This window comes from Chlorocebus sabaeus, unplaced genomic scaffold (assembly GCF_047675955.1).
Source record: "Chlorocebus sabaeus isolate Y175 unplaced genomic scaffold, mChlSab1.0.hap1 unalloc_scaffold_114, whole genome shotgun sequence".
NCBI lineage: Eukaryota > Metazoa > Chordata > Mammalia > Primates > Cercopithecidae > Chlorocebus > Chlorocebus sabaeus.
This window is the reverse complement of record NW_027326902.1, coordinates 474,776-496,333: the sequence shown is the minus strand read 5'-3', so window position 1 is coordinate 496,333 and position 21,558 is coordinate 474,776. Positions and strand designations below refer to the sequence as shown.

Below are 21,558 nucleotides of genomic sequence, written 5' to 3'. Positions count from 1 at the left end.
CCTTTTGTGGTTTTAATGGAATATTTTATGATTCTGTTTTCTCTACTGTCTTAGCATATCAGTTAAAGGTTCTTTTTTTTTCAACTTTTTAAAGTGGTTTTAATACATTTACAATCAATCCAAGTCCACTTTTAAATAAGACTGTACCACTCCCATTCCTTGTATCCTTGCTGTCATTCATTTTACTTGTGTATAAGCCGACATAAGCATGTTATCCCTTGGTATTGGCACAGGGTTGGTTCTTGGACCCCCTGTGGATACTAAAATCTGTAAATGCTCAAGTTCCTTAAATAAAATGGCATAGGATTTGCATATAACCTATGCATGTTCTTCCATGTACTTTAAGTCATCTCTAGATTGCTTATAAAACCTAATACAATGTAAATGCTATGTAAATAGTTGTTATACTGTATTTTAAAATTTGTATTATTTTTTATTTTTATTTTTCCAAATATTTTTGGTTTGTGGTTGGTTGAATCCATGGATGTAGAACACACAGATAAGGAGGGCTAACTGTACATATGTGTACACAAACACACACACACACACACGAATAAATACCTAAGCATATGTAATTGAATGCATTTTTGTTACTATTATTCTGAACAAACTGTTTAGATCAATTAAGAAATAGAAAAGGAAGAGTTGTTTCCCTTTATTTTTTCTTCCATGCTTTTCTTTTTTTTATGTTGACCCACGTTTCTGACCTATATTATTTTCTTTCTGATGTGGTTTGGCTGTATCCCCACCCAAATCTCAGCTTGAATTGTATCTCCCAGAATTCCCACGTGTTGTGGGAGGGACCCAGGGGAGGTAATTGAATCATGGGGCCCCTGTCTTTCCCGTGCTATTCTTGTGATAGTGAATAAGTTTCATGAGATATGATGGGTTTATCAGGGGTTTCCACTTTTGCCTCTTCCTCATTTTCTCTTGCTGCCGCCATGTAAGAAGTGCCTTTTGCCTCCTGCCATGATTCTGGGGCCTCCCCAGCCATGTGGAACTGGAAGTCCAATTAAACCTCTTTTTCTTCCCAGTCTCGGGTATGTCTTTATCAGCAGCGTGAAAACGGACTAATACACCTTCTTTCTGAAGAACTTCTTTTTATGTTGCGTGCAAGACAGGTCTACTGGCAACAAATTCCCTCAATTTTGTTTGAAAGTCTTTATTTCTCCTTCACTTTGGAAGGATAATTTTGTAGAGTATATGTGTAATTTTGGGCTGGTGAATATTTTTCTCTCAGTACTTTAAACATTTCTCTATGCTGTCTTCTTGCTTCATGATATCTGAGAAGTTGAATGTAATTCTTTTTTTTTTTGAGATGGAGTTTTGCTCTCGTTGCCTAGGCTGTAGTGCAACGGTGTGATTTCAGCTCACTGCAACCTCTGCCTCCCAGGTTCAAGTGATTCTTCTGCTTCAGCCTTCTGAGTAGCTGGGATTATAGGCGAGCACTACCGTGCCCAGCTAATTTTTGTGTTTTTGTAGAGATGGGGTTTCACCATGTTGGTAAGGCTAGTCTCAAACTCTTGACCTCAGAAGATCTACCTGCCTCAGCCTCCCAAAGTGCAGGGATTATAGGTGTGAGCCGCCATGCCCGGCCTGTAATTCTTATCTATGTTCCTCAGTAAAGTTTTTTTTTTTCCCCCATCTGGCTTCTTTTAGGATTTTGTCCTTACCTGTGATTTTCTGTAGTTTTGATATAATATGCCTAGGTGTAGATTTTTTGACATTGATGTTGGTGTTCTATGAGCTTCCTGGATGTGTGGTTTGGTGTCTGACATCAGTTTGGAGAAATTCTCAGTCATTATTTTATCAAATATTCTGTTCCTTTCTCTCTTCTTTTGCCATCCCCATTACACACGTGAATACCTTTTGCAGTTGTCCCACAGTTCTTGGATATTTTGTTCTGTTTTTTTTTGTTTTTTTTTTTTCCTTCCCACTTTTTGTTCTCTTTGCTGTTGAGTTTTGGGGGTTTCTGTTGAGGTATCATCAAGCACAGAGACTTTTTTCTTCAGCTGTGTCCAGTTTACTAGTGAGCCCATCAAAGTTGTTCTTCACTTCTGTTTCTGTTGTTTTTGACCTTGAACTCTCCTTTCTGGTTCTTTCTTTGGCTTTCCATCTCTCTGCTTGCGTGCTATGAACTTTATCTATTAGAGCTCTTAGGAAGTTACTCATAGTTGTTTTAAGTTCCTGTTCTGACAGTTCCAGCATCCCTGCCATGTCTGGAACTGGTGCTTGCTCTGTCTCTTCAAACTGTATTTTCTGCTTTCTAATATGCCTTGTAATTTCTTCTGGATTGTGCAGTGGCACGATCTTGGCTCACTGCAGCGTCTGCCCCCCAGGCTCAAGCAGTCCTCTCACCTCCGCCTCCGGAGTAGCTGGGACCATAGCTGCACACCACCATGCCCAGCTAATTGTTTGTATTTTTGGTAGAGATGAGGTTTCGCCATGTTGCCCACGCTGGTCTCCAACTCCTGAGTTCAAGTAATCTGCCTGCCTTGACCTCCCAAAGTGCTGGGATTAAAGGTGTGAGCCACAGTGCCTGGCCTGTTTCTCTGTCTTTAACGGTGTAGATCAGCTGAGCACTATTCAGTGGGGAGTATGTTCACGGAGAAGAAATGGATTGCTGCACATTTGAAGTTTATTTGTAAAACACTTAAACAAATTTTAGCCACCAGAATTACAGAATTACAGAACTACAGCCACCAGAATTACAGAGGTTTCCTGAAAAGAATGTTTACTGTATTCTCTTTTTGGTCCCACCTATAAGTTAGCAAGGGTATTTCTTAAAGGAATTTAACATTGTATTAGTTTTAAAAATACTTAGAGTTTCAAATTAGCAACATGAAATGAATCTCAGAAAACATATGTTTTCCCAGCCTATTTGCAATATTCAAGTTTATGATTGAATTTTTTGGTTTCATGTTTGATTTTTACCTCTAGGAAATTGAAAAGGAAGAAACTGATTTAGAACATGCTAGAGCTGATGCATATACAGCCAGTTGTGAAGATGATTTTGAAGTATATATAAAAGTTAAAACTTTCCTTAGCTTAAAAATCATTTATTCTTAAACATCAGCTTATATATAGTAAATCCGATGCCCTTTTTATTCTCTTTATTAATCCTAATACTCAGTATCTATCTAGGTTTGATTTAGGTCAAGCTATTACCTATAAAATGCTTTCTATACTTCTACCAATACTTACCAATATGATGTAATTAAATGATTTCATAATTTAACTCACATTTAAGTGCACTGCATAGAAAAGTGTGATGTAGGTATCTATAAAAACACACACACGTTCACATTCTCAGTACAAGTGTCTGCACGTGATGGTGATTGATAGGTCTTCTGTATGTGGTTCTGTACTGTGTGATTTATTTTTAGAGAAATAAAGGTAGCAGTTTGTGTAGCTGTATCTTCAAAAACATTAAAGTCGGGGAACTATAAATAGCTGTAATAAGGACATTGTCTGTTTTAAGTTATAAGCTGTCATGTTTTGTTCAGTATGAGTGATAACGTAAAGTCAATTTGTCTTAAAGTGTTCCAAAAGATTGTTATTGTTTGCAGAACTACGAAGATGACTTTGAGGTTTGTGATGGTGATGATGATGAAAGCAGTAATGAACCTGAGTCAAGAGAAAAAATGGAAGAACTTCCTCTAGCTCAAAAAAAGGAAATACAAGAAATTCAAAGAGCTATTAATGCAGAAAATGAAAGGATTGGCGAGTTATCTTTGAAACTGTTTCAGAAGCAAGGTAGAACAGAATTTGAAAAGGAGCCCAGGACAGGTAAACAAATCAATGCTACTGTTGGTGTCCATGCTCTTAGGGCTCTGTGTACTGAGCCCTCACAGATGCCATCACACACAGGCCTGCTCTAATAAGGTGGGCAGAGAAGTAACATCTTCCACATGCTGGTGGTGCTGTGCCCTTGCAACTACCACATAGCATAGGAGGCCCCCCGAAGACTTGAGCACGAGCACATCAAGAATTCTCTTACACAGAGAAGTTGCACATCACTGTTCTGCTCAGCGCCCAGGCCTTAGGTTAGCTGAGGGCGCTGTGGCCCCACTCAGTGAGCACTGATGCTCCTGTTCTCTGAGGGAGCTGAGGATACTGTGGCCCTCCTCAGTGGGCAGCCTGGCTTGTTTTTTCTTTGCAACCAGCGTTTTATCCATCTGTGAGCACATGCTCTTATTTTTCCTGATGATGTGCTCATAGAGTTTCCACAGAGGAATCATCATGGTTTTCCCTGGAGGTGTGGCAGTGTCCACCAGTGAGTGCCTTCATGAGGCATGTGGTGACTGAGGGTTTGAGGTGCCTGTCAAGTCTTGGGACACAGTTAGACTGAGCCTGACACGAAGCATGCTCTTGATTCATTCTTTTTTCCCTACAAAGACCTTTTTAAATTAAATTTAGAAATGTATTTTTTCTCCAAATTCTTAGCATCAGGATATAATGTTACTTGTAAGAGTAGGAATTAACGTTTCAAATCGCTTTAAAGGACAACTATGACTTTCTGATAAAACATGGGCACTGAGGGTAAAATAGGATAATGTTAAAATATTATTTGATGACATACTACTTTATCAGTAAAATATTCAGTAGTGCAGTTAATTATAGTTAGTAATTAATATGATGCACTAATACAAATGAAGGTTTTGCAGAATGATTCTTTGTCTCACATTTTGTGCCTGCTGCAGAGATGGCAGAACTCAGCTGGGCAGTGCTGATAGAGCGTTCTTTAAACTTATAGCAAAAGGGCACCTGTCCTGGTAGAGGTAAGGATCTTCCCCTTCTTCAGCCCTATTGTCCGGCTGAGGCTCAGGGACTGTTTCCCTCAGTTGCCCGTGGAGTAGCGCTGCACACAGGGAGGGTCTGTGTGCCACCAACACCCAGGATTTCCTGACAGCATTAAAGCTTGTCTGCTCTGGAGTTGCTGAGAAGTGAGCAGGATTTTATTCTTAACATTACTGGTTTTCTTAGCAGATCTATGAATAACCTTTTTTTGTTACTCATTTTCTACATTTATGCTTAGTGTTATTTCTTCATTAGCCTCATTTACAAGATTAGAAGTTACAGCTCTCAATATAAGAGATTATTTTTGGCGTATTTCTTATTTGAAGGAGTTATTCACTGCCATATACAAAGCTGGAGCTGCTTTCTTGGCCCTGTTTCATGTTGAGCTGGCACCGGTGGACGGTCGTAAAGGCTAGCACAGCACTGATGTCGTGGTCTGTGCTGAAGCAGGAATCACGGAGCCGTGCTGACCCCAGGGTTTCAGATAACTGACTAGCTGTGTGATCTTGGGCAGTTACTTAACCTCTCTGTGCCTCATTTTCCTTAACTGTGAAATGAGCCTCAGACTTTCTTTAGGGTTATTGTGAAGATTAAACAAGCTAAACATGGAAGTTGCTTAAAGGAGTGGCAGGCACGTTCTGAGTGCTAAGCACCATCCACTGCTGTTCTGTGGAATTCATCAAGCAGCCGGTACCGTTTGGTTTCTGTGTCCTCCTTGGCTATTCCCTGCTGCACCCTGTGGTGCTTGGACTACTTGGTTATAAACTGCACACCTTATCCTTTTTTGGGGCAGTAGGAAACCATTTGGTAAATAACTTTTTCCCATGCACTGAAGTTACACCATGGTGTTGGAAAGCCTGTGTACACTTCCAAAAGGTAAATGGTCCACTTGGTCAGTGAAGGAGTCTTTGCTGAGTGCTGACGCCTTGCACAGAGGTGTGGGCTCTGTTCCAGGGATGTCTTTATTCAAGTCTTAATTCTGTAACTTTAAACGTTTTCTCATTCTTAAAAACAGCCACATCTTAAAATGTCTGTGTGGTGCTTTGTAATTGTTCATAAACGTGGCCTGCTGTGGTCCTTATCACATCCTGTACGGCAGATGTCCGACAATAAGGGACCCGAGATGCAGAGGTGAAGTAACCCATGGTCATGAAGCAAGTAGCGGGCAGTGCTGGGACTTGAGCTCAGGCCCCTGACCCAGACAGGCATCCTCCAGAGCCACACCCTCTCCATCACTGGCCTGCAAGCTTTGTTGTGAAGATCAGATGAGATGATGTGTGGGAAAGGGCTATGAGAGTTTCATAAAACTGTAAGACAGTGGGACAAGTGCAAACCGATATCCAAAAGGAATGAAAAGACAGTAAGATACAGTAGAAATAAATATACAAACAAATATGCAGATAAGTATGTACAGGAAGCCATAGAAATCCTTAGGGGGAAAGAGGTAGATTGAGGAATGGTTTGTGTCCATTACTAAGGATTATGGATGGAGTTGTTTGTTCTTGTCTTTCTTTCTTTCTTTTTTTTTTTTTTTTTTTCCCTGAGACAGAGTCTCACTCTGTCTCCCATGCTGGAGTACAGTGGCGTGATCTCTGCTCACCGCAACCTGCATTTCCTGGATTCAAGCAATTCTTCTGCTTCAGCCTCCCGAGCAGCTGGGACTACAGGCACCCGCCACCACACCTGGCTAATTTTTGTATTTTTAGTAGAGATGGGATTTTGCCACATTGGCCAGGCTGGTCTGGAACTCCAGCCCTCAAGTGATCTGCCTGCCTCAGCCTCCCAAAGGGCTGGGATTACAGGCGTGAGCCATCACACCTGGCCAAGTTGTTCATTCTTATATAATATGAACCTTTTCCATCAGCCTGACAATTTGATAATCTAGTCACATCTTCAGAAATTTTAGAAATTCTTCTGAGGAAGCTCATGCCTGCATTCTCTTTTGTTTTGTGCCCTTTGACATATTAAGTAATTGATTCAATATTAATTTGCACTTGTTTCTGTTTTTTAGCAATTTTGTATGCCCTTGTTCCACTTCCCTTACTAAAAGATAATCTTTGGTTTTTTTTTGCAGAATGGGCCTAGAACTGCATCTTTTGTGCATTCTTAAGTATTTCTAAAACTCTTTAATAGTGTGAGTGATACATACAATAGATTATCAGTAAATTTTGCTTTGTTGCCTGAAAGTTTTAGATGAAATAAGCAAGAGAGATCTCTTAAATGCTTATGGAAGATGTTTGTCGTTAGTTGAAGGGTTTATTGACTATAATTGTTATATACGCCTATAATTGTTTTACTCCGGATATTTTTTTGCTTGGAAGACATATTGCAGTGTTGCAAAAATAGTGTTTTTCTCCCTCATACAGATACAAACAGTTCCCTTTCCAGAGCCTCCGTTTGTGGAATTTTTGTGGATTTTGCCTCAGCTTCACACCGTCAAAAGAGTGGGACTCAGGCCCTTAAGCAAAAGTAGGTGTATTGGGAAAGCAGCCAAAGGTGTTCAGGGCTTTAGCATACTTTTCTTTCACATACTTTAAAAAAATCGAGTTTTAAGTTGCATTTTTACTACTGTCTTTTGGGGTATATGACTTAATTTGTACTACACTTTTCTTTGTGTTGATATCTGATGTTAGTAGAGCAGGTGTGTGAGCTGCTACGTACCATGTGCTGATGTTGGATGTTTGTCCTTACATTTGTGGTGGACAGTTGGAGCTACCCTGGGAGTAAATTGAGAAATTTGTAAAATTTAGAAATCTATAAAAGATATATTTTCAAGTCAAGGGTCTATCGTTCTAAGCCCACATATGACTGAGGAGTAAATGAAAAAAATAAAGATTTTTTTTTTTTTTTTTTTTTTTGAGACAGAGTTTCACTCTTGTTGCCCAGGCTGAAGTGCAATGGTGCAATCTCGGCTCACTGCAACCTCTGCCTCCCAGGTTCAAGTGATTCTCCTGCCTCAGCCTCCTGAGCAGCTGGGATTACAGGCGCCTGCCACCACGCCTGGCTAATTTTGTGTTTTTAGTAGAGACAGGGTTTCTCCATGTTGGTCAGGCTGATCTCGAACTCCCGACCTCAGGTGATCCGCCTGCCTCGGCCTCCCAAAGTGCTGGGATTACAGGCATGAGCCACCGTGCCTGGCTAAAAAATAAAGAGTTTTAAAAGTGGGTTTAAAATCTCTTATCACCTGGCTTAGTTCATGGCCTTAATAAGTACTCAATAAATATTTACTAAATGAAAAAATCAATCATTAATAATAAAAGTGGCTGGGCATGGTGGTATATGCCTATAATCCCAGCACTTTGAGCACAGGAGTTCAAGACTGGGTCTGAGCAACATAGTAAGACGCACCTATGGTCCCAGCTCCTGGGGGGTGCTGAGGTGGGAGATGGCTTGAGTCTGACAGGTCGAGGCTGCACTGAGCCGTGACTGCACCATTGCCCTCCAGCCTGGGTGGCAGAGCGAGACCCTGTCTCAAAATAGAAAAAATAATAATAATAGTAATAAAGGTAACAGTTTTCACAGCAGTTTTGCTACCCTTATATTTTGGGTCTCCTGTGGAGGTAGCAAAACTAGTTTCTGGCCCCATGGCTTTTTTTTTTTTTTTTTTTAAACCTGATTCAAGTTCTCAGAAAAGTACATATGGTTTAATGCAATTTTTATAAACCTAGAAATAAAGCTAGACAGCATGTTGTTTAGACTCATATAAATATGAGATAAAATTATATTTTGAAAAACAAGAAAATGATAACCACAAAATTCAGTCTAGTGATTGTTGTGGGCTGTGGGGCATCTGGGAATGTGTCAGGGAGGAGCCACTAAGTAGATGCAGGTCATTGGTTGCCTTCCCTTCCTTTCCCTTTCCCTTTCCCTTTCCTTTTCCCTTTCCCTTTCCCTTTCCCTTCCCTTTTCTTTATTTTACGTCTTCTGCTTTTGAGACAGGGTCTCGCTCTGGCACCCAGGCTGGAATGGCATGTCATGATCTTGGTTCACTGCAGCCTTGACCTTCTGGGCTCAGGTGACCCTCCACCTCAGCCTCCTGAGTAGCTGGGATTACAGGTGTGCACCACCACACCCAGCTAATTTTTATATTTTTTTATGTAGAGATGGAGTCTTGCCATGTTGCCCAGGCTGGTCTTGAACTCCTGGGCTCAAGCAGTCCACCCACCTCAGCCTCCCAAAGTACTGAGATTACAGGTGTGAGCCACCGTGCCTGGCTGGTAATCTAGTAATTGGTAGTTTTCTAGTTAGGTAGGTCCTAGGACTTGTTAACTAGATTGATATATAGTGTGCAAGTAGATTATACTGAATCAAAAATTAAATATTTTAAAAGAAAAATTTAAGAAATGAAAGGCTGAAATATAAAGGGATTGATGATAAATAAAATAAAAAAGTTTTTAAGAAAAACGTAGGAGTCCACGCTTTATAGGAGTGTGGATGAGTTCTGGCATTTGTGTGTTGTAAGGAAGTACAGAGAAGAAAAATAGTATAGAGGAACTTTTACTACTAGATATACATTTAGTAAATCAACTTGAAATTTGAGGGAAAACAGATACCTGCTTCACACTATACCCAAGATATATTCCAAATGGATTTTTAAAAAAATGAAAAAAAGAAAGAGCATAGATAGTGTAAGTGCTTATTTCAGTGATAAGAAAGGACTTTCTAAGAATAAAAATAATAAAAATGAAAAAATAAAAATTCCTGGAATGTACCTCAAAAATTAAATTTCTGTAAGGTACAATTGTCCATAAATTTGACAAAATTTAAAGGTAATTAACCAATTGGAAAAATATATTTGTAAAATATATGATAGACTTATTATCCCTAATGCATAAAATGTTTTTATAACTTAATAAGCAAAGTTAAATAGCCCTAGTTAAAAATGAGCATAGATCATATAAGACTCGAGATCCAGTTACGAAAACAAAAACTAATTTGGGCATTAAACAGAAGGATGTGACACAGGGAGTGAATTCCGTAGGTGTTGGAAGAGCTGAGCTTCAGCAGGGCCCAGGAGCAGCTCAGAGATTCGGGGCAGCAGGAGCCACCACTTCCCCTGAGCTGGAGCGGCTGGGCAGTCGGGAGCCGGAGCCATGGCCGGCCTGCTGGGGCCACAGGAAAAACCTGTCAGTGGCTCAAGGTAGAGAGGTAGGGAGAAAAGTAATGTGTTTGCTTATTTTCTCTTACATTATTTCCCCAGTCTCTCACCACATGGTCCCAGGATGGTAAAGGGCACAGAGAGAATTCACATCAGAGAAAAATTAGGCTGTCAGTAAATGTGTGAAAATATATCCTGTCAGAGAAAAGTATATTGAAACAATGGGATGAATTTTTCTTTTATGGAATAGGCAAGGTATTAAAAAATGATAATACTTAGGCCAGGCATAGTGGCTCACGCCTGTAATCCCAGCACTTTTGGAAGGTGGAGGTGGGCAGATCACCTGAGGTAAGGAGTTCGAGATCAGCCTGGCCAACATGGTGACGCCCCGTCTCTACCAAAAATACAAAAATTAGCCGCGTATGGTGGCACATGCCTGTAATCCCAGCCACTCGGGAGGCTCAGGCAGGAGAACTGCTTGAACCTGGGAGGTGGAGGTTGCAGCAAGCTGAGATTGTGCCAATGCACTACAGCCTGGGCAACAGAGCAAGACTCCCTCTCAAAAAAAAAAAAAAAAAAAAAAAAAAAAAGATAATACTTCAGTACTGATGAGAATGTAGAGAAAAAGCTTGCTTGAAACAAATTGGTACAACCTCTGCATAGGCAGCTTTCTATCAGGTATGAAATATAGCTATCAAAATGATGGATACTCTTGAGGATATAATGTCATGAAAAATGCTCCAGTGATACGAGAAAAGCATCTTAAAAAAGAATATGGAAGGAGTCCTACTTTCTTGATGGAATAACTTGTATCAGAGAAATCCTTCAGCTAAAACAACTATAAAAGTTGGATTTAAAACAACAAAAACACCCCAGCTGATTAAATATACCGGGAGCAACCAAGGCCGCTGGGCCCTGAAGAGCCGAGGTCCTGGAGAGAAGGGACACACGCAGGCGATCGCTGTTTCCACTCAGGTTTGCATCTTGATTTCTCAAGACAATAGAGTGAAGCAGAAAGAGAAGGCCTGGAGCATGTGACGTTCGCACAGGGTCGAGGGGACGAAAATGGAAGTTGAGGACCGTCCAGTGGGAGAATTGCTGATAAAACATCCCAGGCTTTGGTCGAGCCTCCTGCAGGCCTGTGCTCTAGGAAGCAGGGCAGACCTGGTGGAGTGTGAGGAGAAGGAAGCGGGGAGGAGGAGGAGCAGAGAGCAGACCCGGTGGCCGAGGCACCTCGATGTTGGGCGGGTCGTTCACTCGCTCATTCACTGTGCATTCATTGAGCACCGGCTGTGTGGAGATCACAGTAAAGATACAAAACTCTCTGCCCTTGCGAGGTTATATCCCAGTGAGGAGTAATAAACAATAAATTTCTTAAGGATTTGACCCCAGGTACACTAATGTTAGGGTGAAACTTTAGAAAGGAAAGGAGAAACCAGCACAGGCGATTGAAAAGTAACTGTTTGTGAAGCAAGAGGAAGCCACGTGGGTGCAGCATTTCGGGGCCTGTGGGCGGAGGACGATGGGCTGTGTCAGGCCTGTGGGCCGAGCGCGATTGGCTGTGTCAGGCCTGTAGGCCGAGCGCGATTGGCTGTGTCAGGCCTTTGGGCCGAGCGCGATTGGCTGTGTCAGGCCTGTGGGCGGAGGGCGATGGGCTGTGTCAGGCCTGTGGGCGGAGGGCCATTGACTGTGTCAGGCCTGTGGGCGGAGGACGATGGGCTGTGTCAGGCCTGTGGGCCGAGCGCGATTGGCTGTGTCAGGCCTGTGGGCCGAGCGTGATTGGCTGTGTCAGGCCTGTGGGCCGAGCGCGATTGGCTGTGTCAGGCCTGTGGGCGGAGGGCCATTGGCTGTCAGGCCTGTGGGCGGAGGGCCATTGACTGTGTCAGACCTGTGGGTGAGGGCCTTTGGCAGTGTCAGGCCTCTGGGCGGAGGACGATGGGCTGTGTCAGGCCTGTGGGCGAGGGCCTTTGGCAGTGTCAGGCCTGTGGGCGGAGCGTGATTGGCTGTGTCAGGCCTGTGGCGGAGCGGGATTGGCTGTGTCAGGCCTGTGGGCGAGGGCCTTTGGCAGTGTCAGGCCTGTGGCAGAGCGGGAGGGGCTGTGTCAGGCCTGTGGCGGAGCGGGATTGGCTGTGACAGGCCTGTGGCGGAGCGGGATTGGCTGTGTCAGGCCTGTGGCGGAGCGGGATTGGCTGTGTCAGTCAGGCCTGTGGCGGAGCGGGATTGGCTGTGTCAGGCCTGTGGCGGAGCGGGATTGGCTGTGACAGGCCTGTGGATGGAGGGCGATTGGAGCGCCATTGACTGTGTTAAGTGCTGCCTGCAGGTCAAGTCCTGGGGGAAGCACAGAGGTTGGCTGTGGCCTGGAGAAGAGCGTGGCCCAAAACCCTTACTGGCCGCATGGTCTGAGCGTGGCGCAGGTGATGGGACAGTCAGAATGTCAACTCCTGAAGTCAAATGAATTGGTGCTTATGAACATCCGAGGCGTACATGTTGTGTGACTTGACTTTGTGTTAGCTCAAGCGTACGCATTAGAATGGTCACACATCAGGTTCTTGACACACACACGAAGCAGTCGGGGAGCAGGATCACCAGATGCCAGGGTCACACGCCGGGTTCCCACGACTTTCTACTACTCAGTTATTTTTAACTGTTAAATATCTCAGACTCACCCCAGACTGAAGCTAGATTTCTGACAATGACATGCATTTAACTCTCTTAAGTTTACTTCTGTTCTCCCTATACTTCCCCACGTATATTATTCAAGTTAATTTTTGTCTTGTTTCCAATTTATTTCAAAGGATGCGAAGTACAAAACTGCTTCGGCTCATTGACTTAGATTTTTCATTTACTTTCTGGCTCTTGGATCTACCACCAGTAAATGAATATGACATGTATATCAGAAACTTTGGGAAAAAAAATACCAAGCAGGTAAATATGAGATATGTTAACTAAGTGATAAAATGCAAGTAAAGTCTAATAGGATAACTTTGTGTCTTCCTGAATATTGTTCTGCAATATTAGAACTTGGGGATGGTCTGTGAAGGATACATGCTTAAGGAAAATGGGGACCCATCTTCACATGGGGCCCATTCACCCAAGAGGCCAGGCACAGGCAAAGCTGGAAGTACTCCAGAGCCTTCAGGAGTGCCTGAAGGAGCTCCAGTGGGTGATCTGCTCGGAATAGGAAGAGAATGGCTGCTGTCCTGACCTTAGAGTGAAGCTTTATGCTGTGCAAATGTTTTATTTATTTATTTAGAGACAGCCTCACTCTGTCGCCCAGGCTGGAGTGCAGTGGAGTGATCTTGACTCACTGCAAACTCTACCTCCCGGGTTCAAGTGATTCTAGTGCCTCAGCCTCCCAAGTAATTGGGCTTACAAGTGTGAACCACCATGCCCAGGTAATTTTTGTATTTTTAGTAGAGACAGAGTTTCACCATGTTGGCCGGGCTGGTCTTGAACCCTGGCCTCAAGTGATCTGCCTGCCTTGGCCTCCCAAAGTTCTGGAATTACAAGTGTGAGCTTCTGTGCCCAATCTATTTATTTATTTATATTTTTAATTTTTTTTATTTGTATAAATTGAGGTAGTACAAGTGCGGTTTTGTTACATGAATCTGTTGCATAGTGGCGAAGGCAAATGTTTTATTTAAAGTCTAGCTAAGTGTCAGGTTTGGATTTGTTTCTTGTGTTCCAGGTGAGTGTATAGCAGTCCTACTTGTCTGTTTAAAATTCTTATAATTGAAGAGTTTCAATGTATACGATACGTCTGAAGGTTTTTATAATGTGGACTCACTTAAAATTTTTTTTTAATTAAATTTATTTATTAGAGACAACGTACTAATCTATTTATTAGAGACACCCCTAGGCTGGAGTATAGTGGATATTCACAGGTGTGATCACAGGACACTGCAGGCTCAGCTTCCCCTATAGCTGGGACTGCAGGCCTGTGCCACCATGCCTAGCTTTGGACTCTCTCTAATTCAGATTATACCTGTTTGATTCTGGGACTCTCTTCTCTCATGGGTCTCTCAAGGTGCCCTGGTGTATGGTGTTCCTGCTCCCTGTCTGCCTTATCTGCCTGTCTGTTCCTCAGTTTCCAAGGCCCGTTTTCTAGGTGAACCCTTCCTAGTGACTTATATTGAATTCTTTCTCCTGTTCCAGAGTTCCTACAATTTACTATTTCATGCGATTTTGTACTTCCCTGTAGTATTTCCAATCATTAATTCATTATGTAATGGTCTCACTTCACAACAAGGTTCTAAAGCTTTTGAAGTCAGACGTCCTATCTTATATTTTTCTTACATTCCTGATACTGGTACCACCAATCTTAACATTGTCTAGTTGGTGCACTCAATAAAATCCTTTTGAAAGGAGGAAGGTCACGGGATGAAGCTGAAGAAGCTGATGACTTTTAAATTTTTAAATTTAAAAATTTTTTTTAAGAAACAGGGTCTTGCTCTACCACCCAGGCTGGATGGAGTGCAGTAGCAAGATCATAGCTCACTGCAGCCTTGAACTCCTGGGACACTGACAATATTAATCCTAGTTTTGCAGCTGATTCACTCTGACCTTAAGTAGATTATTTATCTTTGGTGATTTTCCTCATCCCAAAGCTGTTAGTAACAAAACTGACTTTACTGAAGCATGTACCTTTTGAAATAGATACGTGGTTTTGAAAAACCAGCATGTTCTAAGAAAATAGGATGTGGGCAGGTGAGGTGGCAGTATTTTCAGACTAAAGAGAAATCGTTAGGTGAGACTTTTTGAACACACTTTTGAAAATTATACCTGTATATATCTATATCGAATGTTTAAGCACAGTTGTCTTTGCATGATTGTTCTTTATGCTTTGATATTTACTTTTGATACACGACTCTCATTATGAACTTAGTAATGACAAATTGCTCTGAAATTGAAACCAATGTTAATTTTGGCGTATTTTTGTTTTTAAGGCATATGTTCAGTGTAACGAAGATAATGTTGAAAGAGACATTCAAACGGAGGAAATAGAGACCAGGGAAGTGTGGACCCAGCACCCAGGAGAAAGTACCGTTGTATCTGGAGGTAACATCTTGCTCTTGAGTGTTGACCATTGACTATCTTTACATTCTTTTTTGTTTTATTTTTACTTATTCCCTTTCTGGTTCACTCTCATTTTGTCTTTCTCTTCTGTATGGTTGTTAGCATGTGACAATATCAGTACCCAATTTTCTTTTAAAGAAACACTAACTACCAGCCACAGAGCTGCTGAGCTACAAGGGGAAGGAAACCTGCTCTTGGGGCCCAGTCTGCGCCATTGCCAGGATTTATGACAGATTTTATTCCTATGTAGAGGGAGAGATTCCACATTCCAAACAACCAGTGTGTCCCTGGATCTTTGGAGCATACTGTGCTTTTAACTTGGGAAAGCCTATTCTCATGAATGTAGAATTTTTATATTTTAAGTGCAGTTTGCAAAAATGTTCCATCAATTTAGATCGAAGGTCCCTAGAATGTATAGTTTCTGCTAAGTACTCTGGAACGATGTACATGTTGAATACTTTACTGGTTTTTCTCAAGGAATTGCCTCTGTATGTCAGGGATGTATATTATCCGCTTTTCTCAGGTAAGCCTCACCTTAAGAAAGTAATATACCTAAACTTACGTGATAATTCAATTGATTCCTTTGAATGTTTTTTTGTTTTGTTTTGTTTTGTTTTGTTTGAGATGAAGTCTTGCTCTGTCACCCAGGCTGGAGTGCAGTGGCACGATCTGAGCTCCCTGCAACCTCCGCCTCTTGGGTTCAACTGATTCTCCTGCCTCAGCCTCCCAAGTAGCTGGGACTACAGGCACCTGCTATCACACCTGACTAATTTTTGTATTTTTTTAGTAGAGATGGGGTTTCACCATGTTGGCCAGGCTGGTCTTGAACTCCTGAGCTCAGATGATCCACCTGCCTCGGCCACCCAAAGTGCTGGGTTTATAGGCATGAGCCACCATGCCTGGCCTGAATGTTTTTCTAAATACATTACAGACTTCTATAAAACAATATGCAATTGTTTTGGGGAGTTAATAGTAGTAAATCTAGAGAGTATAGCGTGAAGTTTTCTACCTTTTCCTTCTAGGACTCTTAATGTTGATTTGTTACGCCTGTTTGAACTCTAAGATGTGTAATGCATGACTGTTTTAGAGTCAACTTCGTTGATTTTATATAACCTGTTTTTTTTAGGCAGTGAACAAAGAGATACCTCTGATGCTGTAGTTATGCCGAAGATTGATACTCCAAGGTTATGTAGCTTTCTGCGGGCGGCTTGTCAGGTATGCTCAACCTATAATATGTTGTGTTCTCTGTGTAAGTGCTTTAAGTTTCATTCTATATAGAAACGTAGGAGCTTTTAAGATCTTAAAATTCTTTGTAGCTTGGATAAATCAGAATCAGTTATTCATTTTCAGGTATTATTTTCTTAAAAATTATCAGTGGTGCATTCATAAAGCCCTTGTGGGCAGAATGACACTGGGTAAATGTATATCACTAAAGTACTATGTATGTATTTGGATTGTGAATTTTATTATTAATTTCCTTTTTTTTTTTTTTTTTTTTGAGATAGAGTCTCGCTCTGTCACCCAGCCTGGAGTGCAGTGGCGTGATCTCGGCTCACTGCAAGCTCCGCCTCCTGGGTTTACGCCATTCTCCTGCCTCAGCCTCCCGAGTAGCTGGGACTATAGGCACCTGCCACCTCGCCTGGCTAGTTTTTCGTATTTTTTAGTAGAGACGGGGTTTCACCATGTTAGCCAGGATGATTTCGATCTCCCGACCTCGTGATCTGCCCGTCTCGGCCTCCCAAAGTGCTGGGATTACAGGCTTGAGCCACCGCGCCCGGCCTATTAATTTCTTACATTTTAAAACAACTAGAGACTAACGAGCAGACGTGAAGTTGGCAAGGCAAACATAAATCTAGGGTATTTGAAAATAATAAACTTCTGATTTTATAAGCTGATTTATAAATGGAAAAAATTTTAAAATCCATACAAAGAGACATGAAACAGTCCTGTGAAGCTGCAGGTACATTAGTGGTTATCACCTCATGGCCGTGGGTCTCGTCTGACCCCCCTGCCCACTCCACCACCCACCCCATCGGTTATTTTGAAACAAATCCCAATCATCTAACTTTGCCTCCAAATAGAGTTCAGTATGAATCTCAAAAAGCAGAGAATGTCTAAAAGAGTAATTAGTAATAACTTAAAATGCAGTCAGCTGTGAAGTCGGCATTCACATTTCCCCAGCTGTCCCATCACTTTCTTGTATGGAAGCTTAGCACTTGAGTCTACTGCAGCACTGAAGAGTGGAACATTGTGAAACTTTGACACGCTGATTGAGATTAAGGATGATTTGAAACCTCGACACGCTGGTTGACATTAAGGATTGTGAAACCTCAACACACTGATTGAGATTAAGGATGATCGTGAAACCTCGACACGCTGGTTGAGGTTAAGGATGATCGTGAAACCTCGACACGCTGGTTGAGATTAAGGATGATCGTGAAACCTCGACACGCTGGTTGAGATTAAGGATGATTGTGAAACCTCGACACGCTGGTTGAGATTAAGGATGATCGTGAAACCTCGACACGCTGGTTGACATTAAGGATGATTGTGAAACCTCAGCACACTGTTGAGATTAAGGATGTTTGTGAAACCTTGACACGCTGGTTGAGATTAAGGATGATTGTGAAGCATTGACATGCTGATTGACATTATGGATGATTCTCAGACACTAATCTGAGCACGTGGTGGTCATGTAGTCACTCTGTTGCAATTATGTAGGAATCTATGGTTTACGAAATGTGATTATGATTTTACACGATTTATGATTTGTATCACATTTTGTTTTAGTGTAAGTTCTAAGTGTTCTAGTTTTAAGTTCTAGTGTAAGTTCTCATCTCTAAGATGAGAGAGCGCTTGGGTGCAAGGTGAGATGGATAGGGAAGGAGGGAGGACAGAGGGTGACCAGCCTGGGGCCATCCCTGAACTCACAGCTCTCCTGTCTGGTCTGTGGCCTGGACACACTCCTGCAGGTCCTCAGTAAACACTCCCTGCTTTCTTCATTCCCATCCGGTGTTTCTCATAAGACACTTCCTGTCTCCTCACACAGATCCTATCGAGTCTCATTAAACACTCCTGCCCTCCACACTCCACCCTTTATCTCTCACCAAACACCCCTGCCCTCCACACTCCACCCTCCACCTCTCACCAAACACCCCTGCCCTCCACACTCCATCCTTTATCTCTCACTAAGCACCCCTGCCCTCCACACTCCATCCTCCACCTCTCACCAAACACCCCTGCCCTCCACACTCCATCCTCCACCTCTCACCAAACACCCCTGCCCTCCACACTCCATCCTTTATCTCTCACCGAACACCCCTGCCCTCCACCCTCCACCTCTCACCAAACACTCCTGCCCTCCACACTCCACCCTCCACCTCTCACCAAACACCCCTGCCCTCCACACTCCATCCTTTATCTCTCACCAAACACCCCTGCCCTCCACACTCCATCCTTTATCTCTCACGAAACACCCCTGCCCTCCACACTCCATCCTTTATCTCTCACGAAACACCCCTGCCCTCCACACTCCACCCTCCACCTCTCACCAAACACCCCTGCCCTCCACACTCCATCCTTTATCTCTCACCAAACACCCCTGCCCTCCACACTCCACCCTCCACCTCTCACCAAACACCCCTGCCCTCCACACTCCACCCTCCACCTCTCACCAAACACCCCTGCCCTCCACACTCCATCCTTTATCTCTCACTAAACACCCCTGCCCTCCACACTCCACCCTCCACCTCTCACCAAACACCCCTGCCCTCCACACTCCATCCTTTATCTCTCACCAAACACCCCTGCCCTCCACACTCCCCCCTCCACCTCTCACTAAACACCCCTGCCCTCCACACTCCATCCTCCACCTCTCACCAAACACCCCTGCCCTCCACACTCCATCCTTTATCTCTCACTAAACACCCCTGCCCTCCACACTCCACCCTCCACCTCTCACCAAACACCCCTGCCCTCCACACTCCACCCTCCACCTCTCACCAAACACCCCTGCCCTCCACACTCCACCCTCCACCTCTCACCAAACACCCCTGCCCTCCACACTCCACCCTCCACCTCTCACCAAACACCCCTGCCCTCCACACTCCATCCTTTATCTCTCACCAAACACCCCTGCCCTCCACACTCCCCCCTCCACCTCTCACTAAACACTCCTTTTCTTACCCATTCCCATCCTGTCATTTCTCACTTCAAATCTCCTGCCTTCCATACTCTCTTCCCATCAGTTCTCATTAACATTTTCTTCCTTCTTCCCACCCATCTTGTCAGTCCTCACTACAGGTTCCCTTTCTGGCATGAATCCTATCAATTCTCACTCAATGTTTCCTGCCTCCCGCCCTCCTGTTCTGTCAGTTCACATGAAACATTCTCTGCCTTCCTCACTCCCGTACGTTCGGCTTTCACTGTCTGTTTCTGCCTTTGTCACTCTCACACAGTCAGCTCTCACTCAGCATTTCCTATCTCCCACTCTCCCATATTCTGTCAGTTCTCACTCAGTATTCCCGGCTGTCCTGACCCTGAGTGTTCAGGTCACGTCAGTTCCCACTGAACACTTCCTGGCCTCAGTTTTTACTACGCAGCCCCCTCTTCCTCACAAAAATCCTGTCGCTTCTCACTGAACACCCTCTGCCTTCCTCACTTTCCTTCTGTTAGTTCTCAGGAATATTTCTAGTTCTTTTTTCATCAGTCCTGTTGTGTCTCCCAATCTCTCTCTGCACCGTCAAATCCTAAGGATGCTCCTGGAACGATGACAGTGTTTTACCACTCAACTCTGGCTTTTTACCGAAACCCGGTGAGAGAGACTCAGTGGGTTCATGACTGTTCTTTACACTGCTTTGTTCATTTATAAATGCTGGATATCCAGCCCTTCCTCCCACTGTGATTTTTAGCAGTGTATGTGGCATGAAAAACAACATTCAGGGCAACTGATGGTTCTCTTGTGGAGTTTGTTTTAGTTAATCTTATTGTATTAGTTTTCAGTATTGTGCATAAAGGACCATATCGTTTTTCTTGTAGTTATGATAGTGTCGTGGATCTAGGCAGTTATTTGCAGATCTGGATAAGATGAAAAGGTAAATTTTTTTTTTGGGAAAAGATAATCCTTTGTAAAGTTTTTATTAAAGACTACTCACTTATGTCTGACAGGTGATGGCTGTTTTGCTGGAAGAGGATCGCTTGGCAGCTGAACCCAGCTGGAATCTTAGGGCTCAAGACAGGGCCCTGTATTTTAGTGACAGCTCATCTCAGCTGAACACCAGCCTGCCATTCCTTCAAAGTAAGAGGCTGTTCTCAAATACGATTTTAAATCCAGTGACTAAACATTCATGTTGAAATAATAATTTGTAGTATTACATTTTATTTTAATGTGATGGGGTTTACTGTACATAAAATTGAGAAAGACTGAGTTTCTGCAGAATTCAAAAGTGAGTGGTTAGTTTTTCCCCCTTAAGTGTGTATGTTAAATTTGTGATTAAGGATTTTAATAAGATGAATAGAAGAGGGATCCACAGTAATGTAAACAAGTGAGATTGTTTAAATGAATGGGAACTGAGATTTTCTATGTGTTTGAAATCTTATTTTCTTTTCTCTTCCAGTTATTCAGTTTATTTTCATGAGATAGAGTAGAAGAAATAGTTCGACGAGCATGAGAGAGTGTTCAGGTCAAAATTGTGTTAATAGTTTAGACATAGATACGAGTAAGATGCTTAACATTTAGTGTAGATAGAATTAGATTTTTAGGTTGATCCGTGGTTATGGAACATAAAACAGGAAGCAAAGCCCAGGATCTCAAACAGAAAGTGCAGTTGCATGTAACTGTTTAATCACTTCAGACAAACTGCATTTGCAAGACCAAATTTAAATTTCTTGAGCTAGTAACCTCTTGTCTCTGAAAAAGTGGCTGTCAGGTACCAGAGGGCAACCATGGTCCCGGTTTTTGTGGAGAACCAGCAGGGGCGCTGTGTGTGGCCGTCCGCTTGGCAGCAAGTGCAGGGGTGCTGCAGGGCAAACGTGCTTCAGGGCATGTGTGAGGCCAGAGCAGTTGGTGCCACTGTTCTAGGCATTTCTTCCATCCTGCCTGCTATGCAGAGATTTCAGTTTAACAAAAATGGCATTGTTAATTTAACAAGTCTTCACATTCTTTGAGAGAGTTTTCTTTTCCTGTTAGAAAAATAATAAATCTCTGTACTTGTGTAATTCAACACATTGGCATCCACACTCCCACACCCAGCACACACCAAGAAGGGAACCGAGTGTATGCGGCCCCCAGAGAGCTGACGCTGAGCAGTGACAGCAGGTGCATGAGAGCGGCAATGGCGCCACGGCCTCCGTTGGAGAACACATGAAGTGTGTGTGTGTACTACAGTGCTGCGGCCTCCGTCGCAGAACACATGATGTGCATGTGTGTACCACAGCATGCGGCCTTTGTTGGAGAACACGTGAAGTGTGTGTGCATACCACAGTGCGCAGCCTCTGTCGGGGAACACGTGAAGTGTGTGTGTGTGTGTACCGCAGCGCAGCCTCCATCAGGAACATGTGAAGTGTGTATGTGTGCTGCAGCACGT

At 43.1% G+C, this 21,558-nt stretch overlaps 1 protein-coding gene across 1 annotated transcript in view; it reads left to right on the top strand.

Moving 5' to 3' along the window:
- Positions 1-21,558, top strand: part of LOC140710975 (cytoplasmic dynein 2 intermediate chain 1-like) — a 102,508-nt gene that overhangs the window by 41,211 nt on the left and 39,739 nt on the right. The window contains exons 9-15 of the mRNA XM_073013972.1: positions 2,941-3,018; positions 3,570-3,789; positions 7,167-7,269; positions 12,694-12,823; positions 14,845-14,956; positions 16,101-16,189; positions 20,141-20,270. Of these exons, the coding sequence (XP_072870073.1) occupies positions 2,941-3,018; positions 3,570-3,789; positions 7,167-7,269; positions 12,694-12,823; positions 14,845-14,956; positions 16,101-16,189; positions 20,141-20,270 (862 nt within the window). The remainder of the gene's footprint in view (positions 1-2,940; positions 3,019-3,569; positions 3,790-7,166; positions 7,270-12,693; positions 12,824-14,844; positions 14,957-16,100; positions 16,190-20,140; positions 20,271-21,558) is intronic.